Here is a 13,604-nt window from a genome sequence, read left to right on the forward strand (position 1 = left end):
ATAGTAGGAATTTTAAAATTGTTTAATCTTTAATAGTTTAATTTTGTCCTCAAATGAGATGCTCTTATAGGAATCAACCTATCACTTTCCTATCTTATGGATATTTAGCTTATGTTAAAAAAAAAAACATTTTTACACGTACATTTTAACATATCAAGACATTTTTTAAAATTTTTCTTACTTTTGATATCAATTACTCATTTCAAATTCATTAAAACAATGCACTATTTAATATGCATATCATTATGGTAAAATATGTATATTATTTATTATTTTGTAGAAGACGTGCAAAGTTTTATAATGAGCCAGTAAAAATTAGATTTGATTGTGCCAATAATAAATATTGTACAAGTTAGTTGCATTGGATACTTTTTTCTTTTAATTGTTAGAATAATTAGTCAGGAGATTTTAGTAAGTGGTTATGCTAGACGATATAATCAGTTTTATAAGATCAAAGTTACTTTAAAAAAATAAAATTAACATCTTGTTTTATGGAGTAAAAGTATATTTGCATAGAACTTAATTTTGGTTATCTTTGCCTAATATAATTTAGCCAAGTGACAATCTCTTTTTTAATCATTCCATAAACTAAAGCAACATATCATAAACATGAAACGCATTTTTATTATTAGTCATAATCAGTTATTATATCATTATTTTTATCCTTCAACTAATCATGATATGCATAAATTATTATTTTAAATATAAGACCAAGATTACTTAATATTATATTAAAGTTAACGTATCAATTTTCGAAAGGTAAATTATTTGGTTGAAGATTTTAATCGCCGGATATAATGCAACTAGCCTAGACAAGTCAACTTTATGTTGTAAAAAAATGCATTTTTTTCAATTTTTATTCCATGCCTAAGTCAAATAGTACCTATCCTAAAATTGTAGTGTGTGTTTTGGTAACTTTTAAGACTTTCAATTATGAAGTGACGTAGAGACTAAGGAATGCAAGAAGAAGAAAAAAAAGACAAAAATTGTATTGTGTGTTTGTCATATGTTCAATATGAGGTGATTAGATATGACATGATGCAAATTAATATTATCAATAACACGATTCTAGATAGACACGAGTGGAAATTGCACAAGTATTAGAGTAGAAAGTTAATAGGGTTAAAAAAAAATTCTTGCTTTGCGAAAGATTGGGCTTTTTTTATGCTTGTCGTAGTATTAGTCGTATCATTGTAGTTCTTGCTTTATATAATTATTATTTCTTTCTTATAAACTTAACATTGTTTTTCTTATTAAATGCTATGATATTTTCTTCTTCCTTTATTAAGGTTTGATGCACTTGAATCGTTTTTTTTATAGAAATAGTCTCTACCTTCACGAAGTAGTGGTAAGATCTCTATGTACACTTAACTCTTTTCCGACCTTAATTAGTGAAATTTCGTTGTTGCGTATAATATGTCGTATACTCAATCAAATTTTTTTTTAAAAACAATCTATCGAATGTTATAATTAAATAAAAAATAATACTGTAATGTTGATTGAATTGAGTAGGAAATTTTTATAGAATAAGCGGAGTATAAAGTTTTAAGTAGTGTTGTTGTGTGTATCAAGTTAAACAAATAAAATGAAAATTATTTAGTTAGAGTGGTCCTCCAAAGATCCAAAGTAAATTAATGAAGTCAAATATTTTTTTTATGTTTTTGCTATTTGAAGAATAATGAGGAATTTTTTTTTCCAAATGCAGTTTTTTTACAAATTAACACAAAGAAAATCAATTTTCAGATTTAGATTACAGTAGGATTTTAAAGAACAACAAAATTAATAAAGTTATATGTATGACAAAAATAAAGTATTAATGAAGTCAAATTGAAAAATGAAGTATTAACTCCTCAGTTAATTGTGACATGTAATGCAACAAGTAATTTGGGTTGAGGTAATCTAAATAGATTTACAGAATTAGATTACAATAAACTATTATTTTAAGACATTAATGTAACAATACTCAATCAAATTGGAAAAAAATCGACACAAACTATCGAAATTTTACAACTAATATGGAAAATAATATTATAATGTTGATTAAAATAAGCTGGAGATTTATACAATAAGAGGAATACATATATATAAATTTAAGTAGTGTTGTGTCTATTAAGTTAAAACAAAGAAAGGAGAATCATTTAATTAGAGTGGTTTCCAAAGTAAATTAAAGAAGCTTGATTTAATAAACATACATTTATTTCTTTTTGCAAAATAAATAAAGAATAAGAATATTCAATTGCATATTTTTGACAAAGACTAACACAAATATCATAATTATCAAATTTATATCACAATGGGATTCTAAAGAACAACAAAATTAATGAAGTTTTATATGAAAAAATAAAAGCATTAGTAAAGTCCTATTGAAAAAGGACGTACTAACTCCCCGATTAATTGTAATTGTAACATGTACTACATCAATTAATTTAGATTGAGTAAATCTAAATAGACTTAAAAGCTGAGAATGTTGATGCATTCGTCAATAATATTTAGCTATAGCTCATTCAGTTCATTAGTGATGGTGCATTCATTCAACATGACAAATACATATAAAAATCATTTACCTAATTTATATGCATCGATTTTTTAGTGTTGATCTGTCCAACGAGGATGTTTTTTTAAAAAAAAATAAAAAATAAAGTCTGCTTACTTAATCTATCAATAATAAATTAATACATCGACAAAGACTTATTAATGGGACAACCACAATATATCTACTAATCATTCATTTTGATGCCATAAATAAACTTCAAACAAACACACATTAAGAATCTAATAAATCAATATTCAAAATACAAGAATTACACGATCTATTATTAGTTTAAACAAAACTATATGATACTTGTGCAATAATTCAGTTGAGCTTACTAGTGATTTTGACCACTTTAAACTTAGACCTACATAATTTTGAAACATTAAAATTAGCATTAAAATAAATATCTCTGATTTGCATTCGTCTCACCGTCACTGATCAATTGGAGGTTTGTGCTTTGAGTTATTTCTGATAATATATGCGACAATACTTAAATCTATTTTTGTGATATATGTTGTTAGTTTTGTGCATGTTTTTTTTTTATTACTCGCACTATCTCAATTTGTAAACATAAATAATGGTAAATCATTATTAGTTTCAAATATTTTCTTAAGGGGGTAAGAATCAAATTGTCTGATAAAACTACTCTTTTTTATTCATGAATTTTTAAGGGGCGTATAAAAGAAAAATTGAACCATTAATATGGAATAGAGTGAATATCAATTTATATATTTAATGGTAAAAACATATTTATTTATTTTTAATTTTTTTTTGCAAATTGTGATACCTTAAATATTTATTATTTTCCTTATATATCTAAAATTGTCCGTCCTTTTATATTAAAACATCTCGTTATTGAGTTGATCAAATATTTATTACTATCAATTACTCTTTAAAAATAGAATTTAGTCATTGTCCACAAATTTAGCCATGATAAGAAATATAATAAAATTTCTTATAATATTATTTTTGTTGCAAAAAAAATAAGTGATGACTTAGTTGTGATATGTAAAGATATCTTGACGATATTTGAATAAAATATTCAAAGACAAGTAATTTTGAATACAAGCTAGATTCTTGGCATTATAAAAAATTATAAATCACTCTAAAGACAACATCTAAATTATGAATGGCAAGTGCAGAAATTAATATGTACCATCTACAATTTTATATTACAAATACATAAATATATGTAATCAAAATACAAATATATATTTATATATAATCAATTTGATTTAATTTTTTTTTATTCCTTAAAACCCAATCGATTATGTTGATTTTAAGGATTTAAAACCAAAGAAAACTAAATTAGAAAAATGTCATTTGTTTTCTTTGGTTTGGTCTTTCAAATTTTTGTCAACATTACTATGGTCTTATTTACAGGTGTATGAAATAATCCGCATTAAACTTTTTTAGTTATGTTTTCAAGAGTGTATTTAGTGAATTTGATTTCATTTGTCTGTATTTGAATTTCGTAAATACAAAATCACATCTAAAAAAAAAAGGTCAAAATCCAAAATATTGCAAAAAAATAAAAAGGAAAAGAAATTCAATTCACTTTCCTACTTTTTTATTGCCTTTACTGTTTTTATTTCAACCATAAATAAAAATAAAAAATGTAATATTTTTAAAGTATATTTAATTAATCTGTTTGGTTTGACTGTATTTGATTTTCGTAAATACAAAATTTAAACGCAAATAAAAAAAGGTCTTCACAAAATTGCACAAAAAGAAAAAAAGTAAAAGAAATTCAATTCACTTTCCTTTTTTTCCCTTTTTATCTTTACTATTTTCACTTCAACCATAAATAAATAAAAATGTTATATTTTAAAAGTGTATTTAGTGAATCTATTTGGTTTGACTGTATTTAATTTTCGTAAATACAAAATCTAAACCCAAATAAGAAAAGTCAAACTTCACAAAATTGCATAAAAAGAAAAAAGGTAAAAAGAAATTCAATTCACTTTCCTAATTTTTATTTTTTTTGCCTTCACAATTTTTCACTCCAACCATAAATAAATAATAGAGTAATTTTTTTTAAATAATATATTTAGTGAATCCAAATGCATTAAAATTTGTAAATACAAAAATCAAACCCAAATATAAAAAAGTCAAACTTCACAAAATTGCATAAAAAGAAAAAAGTAAAAAAAATAATTCAATTCTCTTTCCTACTTTTTCTTTTTCTTTTTTTTGCCTTTACTATTTTCACTTCAACCATAAATAAAAAAATAAGTTCTTTTTAAATAAAAAAAAAGAATTGTGGGATTTGGGGTCCACATCTTAGCTACCACAAACTACAAAGCACTACAGAACGTGACAATATGGCTAACGCAAAATATAAATTAAAAAAATATTAAAAATATTAAATAAAATTAAAATAAATTCTGGGTCCCACTTATTTTCTGGGAAGTTCCGTGACCGTGACTGCCCTTTTTTTTCCCCTCCGCTGCCCGTCCTTTTACCACCGTCCGATCTTTCAATATCAACAGTCCAGATCTTGCCGAACTTGCCACGTAGTCTGGGGCCTTAATTGTCGGAATCTAATAAAGTATTTAATTAAACAACCGCATATGGCCACGTCAGTTAACGATCCAACGGTTCAGGTGGTTTCCAACTAGACAAAAGGATGATCTACACCGTTGATTTAAGTTCTAGATCTTCATTAAGAGGGACCCACCTGTCTTTTTCTAGGAAAAAAAAGGAACTGGACAGTACTAAATACTCACTTTACTTAATATTAAAAAAATGCAAAAAAATCATAATAATTATTGTTATTATCATTTCTGAAATGCGAAAAAATTGCAAGTAAAACCCGAAAACTAATGAATTTGACCGGCTGGAAATGATATTTTTTTGCAGTCACCTAGATTCCTTGTGATCGTCATGTTTTTTTGCTTTTACCGAGAATCACATACATTTACTACCGCCTATAGCCAGTCACCAAAGCCCTCTTTGGTACGCGAAATTTTTACACGTCCTACCTGACCTAATACAACGTACGACGTAAAATATTTTGTATCACATAAATTGCGACATAAAACACTATATATAAGATATATGTGTCTACTTATTCAAATTTAAATATTTATTTGTTCACACATAAAGTTGAAAGACATAATTATCGATAAACACTAAGCTAAAGAATGAAACATTATGTATAACATAAATTGCTACGTAGAATATCACGTAAGACAAATATATCTATTTTATTTAAATATTAATTTGTGTATTATACTATGTGTTTGATTTACGGTATAAATTTATGAAGAAATTTTAAAGACTTTAGGAGTAAATTTTGTTTTTGTTGAATTCAATCGTGAAAAGTGGCCTACACAACGGGGAAAGAAAGAATTATTTTTTTTAGTTTTCTCTTGAAATACTTTGTTGTCAGAATAAAACTCCTTATATTGTGTCATACCCCCACCCAACTTTATTTAAATCAGGAGCATGGAAAGCGATGACCGACACGTGTCAGTCAGTGGAACCACATGCCATGCTGGCAATGGTGAATGTGAACCGTTAGATGAGATGGTGAATGGACGGTGGAGATGAAAGGAAATGTCAAAAGTGATAGATCTTAACCTTCCACGAGGGTTTGAAGAGTGTGATATAGCCCAAAAGCTGATGAAGATAGAGAGCAGAAAAAGGAGAGAACCAAAGATAGATAGAGAGAGAGAAGAGAGGAGAGGAGAAGCAAAAACAAAAAATCCAAGAAAAACACACCCATTTGTAAAAAGATAACATCTTTGCAAGTATTTGATTTGTGGGGTTGTTGTTTGCCGGCCGGAAAGTTAGTAGGTGAAGAAAAAAACTTCATTTCCGGTGAAACCCGCCATTGATTCCGGTGAATTATGCTAGAACTCATCTGGGGTTAGTTGATTTATTTCACCGGAGAAGAAAAAATGGATAGGAATAGAGAAGCAAGAAGAACTGGTATGGTAGCCGCCACATCTAATGGATTATCAAGACGCAGACATAGAAGTAACAGTCTTAGAGATTCCCCTGGTAAACATCATAGATCTATAATCCTTTTCTGATTCTTTTAAAAAAATTAATGAAAACTTGATTTTTTCTCTCTTTTGTTTATGCAGATGAAGAAGGGGGTGTAGAGATACAAGAATCTGTCAGGTTAAGGGAGAGAGTGAAGAAAGATCGAGATCGGGAGAGAGACAGAGAACGTGATAGAGAAAGAGAAAGAGATAGAGAAAGGGATATTAGAGAGAGGGATATTAGAGATAGAGATAGAGATAGGTCAAGTCGGAGTAAAAGAAGAAGAGGTGATAGATTGATGATGCACAGAGGTGGTGGTGGAGAAGATGGTGGAGATGATAGTTCAGAAGAAAGTGTAAACGATGAAGAAGATGAAGATGATGAAGAGACGACGACGACGACAACAACAAACGTTGTTTCAGCTAGTACAAGATTGTTGCCGCCGCCGAATCCGGCACCGGCGACGATGGGAGGGTCGGCGATTTCAAATCATCACCATAACAATAATCATAACCACCATCATATACCGCCTCGGAAAATTTTTCCACCAAATGTTGGTGGAAAGGTGTTTAGAGCAGCACCTGTGTGGAAAACTGGTGATGAAATGATTGGTGTTTCTGTTCCAAGAAAAGCTCGTTCTGGTACTGTTTTTTTGTTCTTGTACTGTTTTTCATCTTTGTTGTTTTTTGGGGATTTTTTGATTGACCCTCTTTTTCTTTTTTTTGATGTTTTTGGTGTTTTTAGCATCTACAAAGAGGTCTCATGATTGGATTTCTGGGACTGGTGGTGGTGGCGGCGGTAACAGTGGTGTTGTTACCGGAGACCAAATTCATCAGCAAGTATCAACAGCTTCGCCGGTGGGACAGAACATTCCGGCTACATCACCATCGCCGGCAGCTCCTTTATCTCCATCTTCTTCTAATATTTCAGTCAGAAAAAAAATTGTTAGTCTCATTTTCATCAGATTTTCCATATTCTTTGTTTTTTTATGTTATCAGAACTGATTGTTTGTTTTTCTTGATGCAGAAGCCTAATGGACAAAAGCGGCCGCCGGCAAAGTCACCTCCTAAAGCTTCTTCATCTAACCCTGAAGAGCTTGAGATTGAGATTGCTGAAGTTTTGTATGGATTGATGACTCAGTCACAAGGACCTTCAAAAAAAGAAAGTGGACCAAATGATACAAGAGAAGTTAATAACAGATCCAGAGTTTCATCTCCAGCTTCTAATTCAAACTCATCAGCAACTCCTTTATCTGTTGTTGGTGAGTATAATAAAGTTTCAATCTTTGCACAATTGTTATTTGGAAAACCAAAAAAAAAACCCATTTCTTGTTTTTTGTTCTTATGAGTATTGTTCTTGTTTTTGTAGCTCCAAAGAGGAAAAGACCAAGGCAGGTCTTGGAAAATCCTGGAGGATTTAGTGTAAGGAGCAGCCCCATTTCATCTTCTACAGCTAAAGTTGAGATGGATCAGACAACAATGAAGCTAGAGGTTTTTTCACCTAATTTGGAGAAGACCCCACAATCTGCTGCTGAAAATGGTGTTTCTTTATATGATTTAAGTGGTTCTGCACAAAGTTTGCCGGCGGTTGTAGATCCGGTACCGGAGCCGATGAAGATGGAATCTGACCTCAAGAGGAGGTCTGATGAATCTGAATTTATGGATAGTAAGGAGGAAGTGAATTCCCCAAAGAGGGAATCTTTTACTTTGGGAGTAGATAATAGTATTCGTGAGGATGTTGCAGCTGTTGCAGTTACCCAAGTGTGAGTATCTATTCAAAGTTTTGATCTTTTTCTGATTTTGGAACTTTTAATCCTTCTTCTTGAGTCTGATGATTCATTGGCTTTCTTGGAATTTCAGCAGTGGAATTGTTTCAGAAGTGGAAAACCAGAGAGAGGAGAAGTTCCAGATAGATCTTATGGTGAGGATGAAGATAATACCTACAAAGTCTTTTTCATCTTTTTCTTTGTAATTTTTTTTAATCGATCTTTCAATCCCATTTTAGGCTCCTCCTCCACAGTTAAGATCATCACCTGAAAGAGAAGCTGAGATAGATTTTGGCTCAGCAGCTGTGGATAATAATAAGCATATTATATCAGAAAATATAGTTGTGAGTAGTCACTTTCTTTTCCCCCCCTTTTCTGAGGATATTGAGGATGATCTGATTATTGAATTGGCAAATATTGTTCTGTTCAGGAAATGAAGCCTGCTGTGAAAGAAAAGGATGATGAAAGAATTGGCAAAGCTGAGAAAGATGAAGGGGTGGTGAGTGTAGAAGCTGAGGAAAAGAAGACAAAAGCAGCTGTAGAAGAAATTAATGCTCATAAGATAAGTGAGAGTAGTAGGGGTAGGAATATTAATCTTGATCTTGATTTGGAAAAGCCAGAAAAGGATAGTGGTGTAAGTGGCAGATTTCAACAGCACGGTCAAAAGTTGCAGCAGCAACAGCAGCACCACCAACCACCTCCTCCTTCACAAAAAGCTACTAAAGAAGAATCAGTTCTTGAAAAAACTGGTAAGTTGATTTTCTTGAATCTGTAATGAGTTCTTCCCCTGGATTTTACTGATGGGGTGATCTTTCTTTGTTCAGGTCAATCCAGCTCTTTGCCTATGCCAATGTCTATGACTAGTTGGCCTGGTGGGCTTCCTCCCATGGGGTACGGTCGGCTTGACTTATTGTGTTTCAGTGCTCTCATTTAATTGATATTACAAGTATTAGATCCATGGTGTAAATGCTGTGTTTCTCTGGCGAAATAACTCACAATTCCTGTCAGCAGATACATGGCGCCTTTACAAGGAGTTGTAGCTATGGATGGAAGCACAGTTTCTTCTGCTGCTCCAATGCAGGTATTTTTCTTTGTATTTCTTTCACTTCAATGGTTGAAGTTTTTACATTCATGCTTCTACCCCTTTTAAACTCTGAAATTTTATGCAGCCTCTATTCTCTCAACCAAGGCCAAAAAGATGTGCAACACATTGTTACATTGCTAGGAACATACATTGTCTTCAGCAATTCATGAAGATGCATCCTTTCTGGCCCCCTGCTGCTGGCGCTGCACCCTTCTTTGGAGCCAAGACCAATCTTAATGTTATGCCATCGGCTGATCTCCATGGAAACTTAGCTGGTAGGGGAGCAAGTGCTGGGCCAGATAAGGGGCAGGGGATTGCTATCTTCCCTAGTAATGGCGGAAAAGACAAAGTTCAACCAGCTAACATTGCAGATGCTGCTCAGAGAAAGCAGCAAATGTTACTCCAACAAGCTTTGCCGCCTGTTGCGCCTAATAATCTACTGGTACATCATCTTCTTACAGTTTATTTAACAACTTGATTTCTTGATTTTCCTCTATTTTTCAACTTCTTAATGAGAATGAAAAGATCCCAAGACTACGCCTTTTTGCTGATTCTTCCCCCCCATGAATTTACAGCATGGGCCTGCTTTCATCTTCCCTTTGAATCAACAACAGGCAGCTGCAGCTGCTGCTGTTCGACCAGGTCCCGTGAAGTCACCTAGCACAATGGGCCCTTCTGTCCCTTCTAACACACCTAATGCTGCTGCTGGAACTGCTTCAGCTACAGCTGGTGGAGCTGCTACTGCAATTAGCTTCAACTATCCAAATATGTCTCCTAATGATGCTCAGTATTTGGCGATCTTGCAGAATAACGCGTATGCTTTCCCGATACCAGCTGTAGGACCACCTCCGAATTATCGAGGAACTCATCCTCAGCCCATGCCATTGTTCAATGGATCTTTCTATTCTTCCCAGATGATTCATCCTTCCCAGGTTCAGCAACATCAACAGCAGCATCAACAACAACAGCATCAGCAACATCATCAGCATCAGCATCAGCATCAGCAACATCAACAGCAGCAGCATCAACAACAACAACAGCAACATCAGCAACATCAACAGCAGCAGCATCAGCAACAGCAGCAGCCAGCAACATCGCAGTCCCAACAAATGCAACAAGGTCAACAAAACACAAGCATGTCAAGTGGATCCTCTTCGTCCCATAAGCATTTGCAGAACCAGCAACAGAGGTCCCAAGGCAATGCTGTTAATGGTGGGAACGGTGGTGGTAATTTGCATAATTTTCCTGGGACAAAAAATCATCCATCTCAGTCCCCAGCACAGTCGTCACAGAATCAGCATATGCCTCCACAGACGCGCCATATCGAAAATGAGGTGGGTAGTGAAGATAGCCCAACTGCAGAGAGGAAAAGGTCGCATGGACCAATTAATGTGTACAATCAGAATTTTGCTATGCCCATGCATCCCTCAAACTTTGGTATGATGACTCCTCCAGCTAACTTTGGTGTTGCCTCTTCTGCTGGTAGCGGCAGTAATCATCAAACTGAGAAGAAGCCACAGCAGCAGCAGCCAGGTCTAAAAACGAGTCTAGAGTCGGTGCCGACTCAACCTTTTGCCATGTCGTTTGCTTCATTTAATGGAGCCACTGCTGGACCTGGCATTGACATGTCCATGGCACATAATCATGCTATTTTCCAGAGTCTCCCTGAAGCTACAAGGCAAAATTTACAGATGGCCGCTGCAGCTGCTGCTCAGGCTGTGCAGCAGCAGAAGAATTTCAGAGTATCGGAGGATGGTAAATCTGGATCTGGTGACCAGTCTGGGGCTGATGCTGAAAGAAAAGGTTTAGCAATGAAGCCTTCAGGAAATGCTGGTCAGTCTATTGCATTTTCAAGGTCCGATACATCTGATGCCTCTGGGTCTACTGTTGCAGCCAACAGTGTCATTGATAGCTCATCTAGGTCCTTAAATCTTCCATCTGGTGCTTCATGGACTGCTCGAGCTGCAATGCCAAATGCTATGGGAGCTGTAAATGTTCCTAATGCACAGTTGCAAGCTCAAATTCAGCAACAGCAGCAACAAATGCTTCAGCTTCATAAGCAGCAGCAACAGCAACAACAACATCAGTTTGCAGCGGCTGGTGCTGCTCGGAGTAAGACATCAGCCTCTAGTAATGGGAATGTTTATTCGGAACACTTGACTTCATCTGCTTCTGCTGCTTCAAAATTTCCAAATGCAATGTCTGCTTTTCCTCAAAATCTTGTACAGAGTGGTAACAACAGCAGTCAAGCTCAGTCACCTCAGTGGAAGAACTCTAGCAGAACATCAACATCCCAAGCTCCATCATCTTTGTCATCGACTTCTTCTCTGAAAACCCTTTCTCAGCAGCAGCAGCAGCACATTAGATCCCAGCAAAGTCACACACAGATATCTTTTGGCACGAATCAGAGATCCACTCCTCCTCCACCAGGACAACAGCCCCCAAACAATAATCAGTCTCCCTCTTCCCCCATGATGGTTGGCTCTCCTACCACTTCTTCAATCTCAAAAGGTGCCAGTGGAAGCCCAAGACCTACAAATTCTGCAACTACAAGTAATAAAACCGGCCAGAACTCATCATTGTCAACGCAGCAGGGGAAATCCTCGTCTTCAGTTCCCAACCAGAAGTCATCTCCAGCTGGTGGGAGGAATGTGCCATCAATTCTTGGAAACCCTCATAATATAGCTTCAACTTCAGGTGGTGGAACTAAGTCTCAAATGTCACAGCAGCAACAACAGCAACAACAGCAACATTTACATAAGAGTATGCAGCAAGCACAGCTGTTCTTCTCAAGTCCATATGTGCAAGCTCAACCTCCACATTCTACTGGTACAAGTTCTACGGGTCAAGCTACTGGGGGATATTATCTTCAGCAGAGACGGCGTCCTGACCAGCCTGGCCAACAACTGCCTGGTTCATCAGCTGCATCATCATCAAGTGGGATGTTGACTTTGTGTCCTGTTACTCTAGGTGGTGGCACCACTTCTGATCCTGCCAAAGCAATTGCTGCTGCTGCGGCTGCTAATAATATGAAAGGTGGTGTGTTGCCTTCGCAGGGCATGCTTCATGCTGCCCAATATACAACACAAACATCAGGAAGTCAACACCAGCTTTTGCCTGCTGGTTTCTCTTATGTGCACCCTGTTCCTGCGGCGGTTCAAGTGAAGCCAGCTGAACAGAAACAACCTGCGGGTGAGTAGTCTCATGATCATCCTTTATCTACATTTCAGCTCCATTTTTCTAGGTAGACAAGTCTAGAAGTTGACGCAAAAAATTAACAATTTAGATTAAATGGGGAAGTAATTCATGAAGTGAAACATAATTCTTGACCAGGAAATGACAATTTGCATGCGTGCTGGCAGCCTGAGAAGAAATGAACACTGTACAACTTGATGGAGCAGCCAAGTGGAGGCACATCAGTGAAACTCGGAAGTTGGAATGAAGAACTCGCAATTTTGAAGGAGGCACCATGTTGGTTTTTGACGACTGATCCTCGAAGGATTTTGCACGGAATGCAAGTCAATCAACATGTGGATTGATGTTGTATAACGCATTCCCGTGGTGTATAATCTGACTGCTTATAGGGATATCACAAATGAAAGCACTGCTGCTCGACCGGTTGGGGTTTTGATGATCACAGGATGGTTTGCTGGAAAATTGATCTGCCAGCTCTTTCCTGCATTTTGATGGTGGTGGTTAGGTCCAGGAAAGAAAAAGGTTTTTGGTTCCTTTTCCCCCCCTTTTTTGGGGGGTAGGGGGGGAAAGCAAGCAGGTCAGTGATAAAAACTAAGAAAATAGTGAAGGTTGTATTGCCTTCAAGTTTTTCAGTAGGAACTCTGATGCTTCAGTAATTCATTATTCTTTTCCTTCTCTTAAAAGGTGTTTCTACTGGCTTGAATTATAGCAGTTTCTGGACAGTAGTATCTTTTTTGGACATATTATAAGTATATGCAAGGTGTATATGTGTGTGTCTTGGCACATATATAAATGGAATAGCCCTCAAGATTTTCTTTCAAAGTTTTACATCATTCTTTTACCTTTGCATTCTTTACTTTATGGCTGAAAATAGTCTCTGTCATGACAGAATGACAGTAGTCCATGAATGATGTTATCAGTTTTTTGTTGTTTTGGGAAAAGGGCATTATGTCATTGCTTCTCTGTTGGCTATCTCTTTTAGCAAAGATACACTCTTATGAAAGACTTAGCTACTGTTTTATTTCCTTTTTAGA

The 13,604-nt window shown here is 35.0% G+C and overlaps 1 protein-coding gene across 3 annotated transcripts; it reads left to right on the plus strand.

Moving 5' to 3' along the window:
* Positions 1 to 6,154: 6,154 nt before the first annotated feature.
* On the plus strand, positions 6,155 to 13,398 carry LOC102592172 (protein TIME FOR COFFEE). 3 transcript variants are annotated; one of them, XM_006359849.2, is made up of 13 exons: positions 6,155 to 6,541; positions 6,628 to 7,167; positions 7,271 to 7,470; positions 7,553 to 7,787; positions 7,895 to 8,288; positions 8,386 to 8,446; positions 8,531 to 8,635; positions 8,722 to 9,040; positions 9,116 to 9,182; positions 9,303 to 9,372; positions 9,461 to 9,817; positions 9,951 to 12,567; positions 12,709 to 13,398. In XM_006359849.2, the coding sequence occupies exons 1-13, from the start codon at positions 6,439 to 6,441 to the stop codon at positions 12,750 to 12,752; spliced, it is 5,112 nt and encodes a 1,703-aa protein (XP_006359911.1). In that variant the 5' UTR covers positions 6,155 to 6,438; the 3' UTR covers positions 12,753 to 13,398. The 3 variants fall into 3 exon arrangements, with proteins under 3 accessions (XP_006359911.1, XP_006359914.1, XP_006359912.1); XM_006359852.2 differs by having other exon boundaries at positions 12,738 to 13,398; XM_006359850.2 differs by having other exon boundaries at positions 8,389 to 8,446.
* Positions 13,399 to 13,604: the final 206 nt, after the last annotated feature.

This window comes from Solanum tuberosum, unplaced genomic scaffold, assembly GCF_000226075.1.
Source record: "Solanum tuberosum cultivar DM 1-3 516 R44 unplaced genomic scaffold, SolTub_3.0 scf00309, whole genome shotgun sequence".
Classification (NCBI taxonomy): Eukaryota; Viridiplantae; Streptophyta; class Magnoliopsida; order Solanales; family Solanaceae; genus Solanum; species Solanum tuberosum.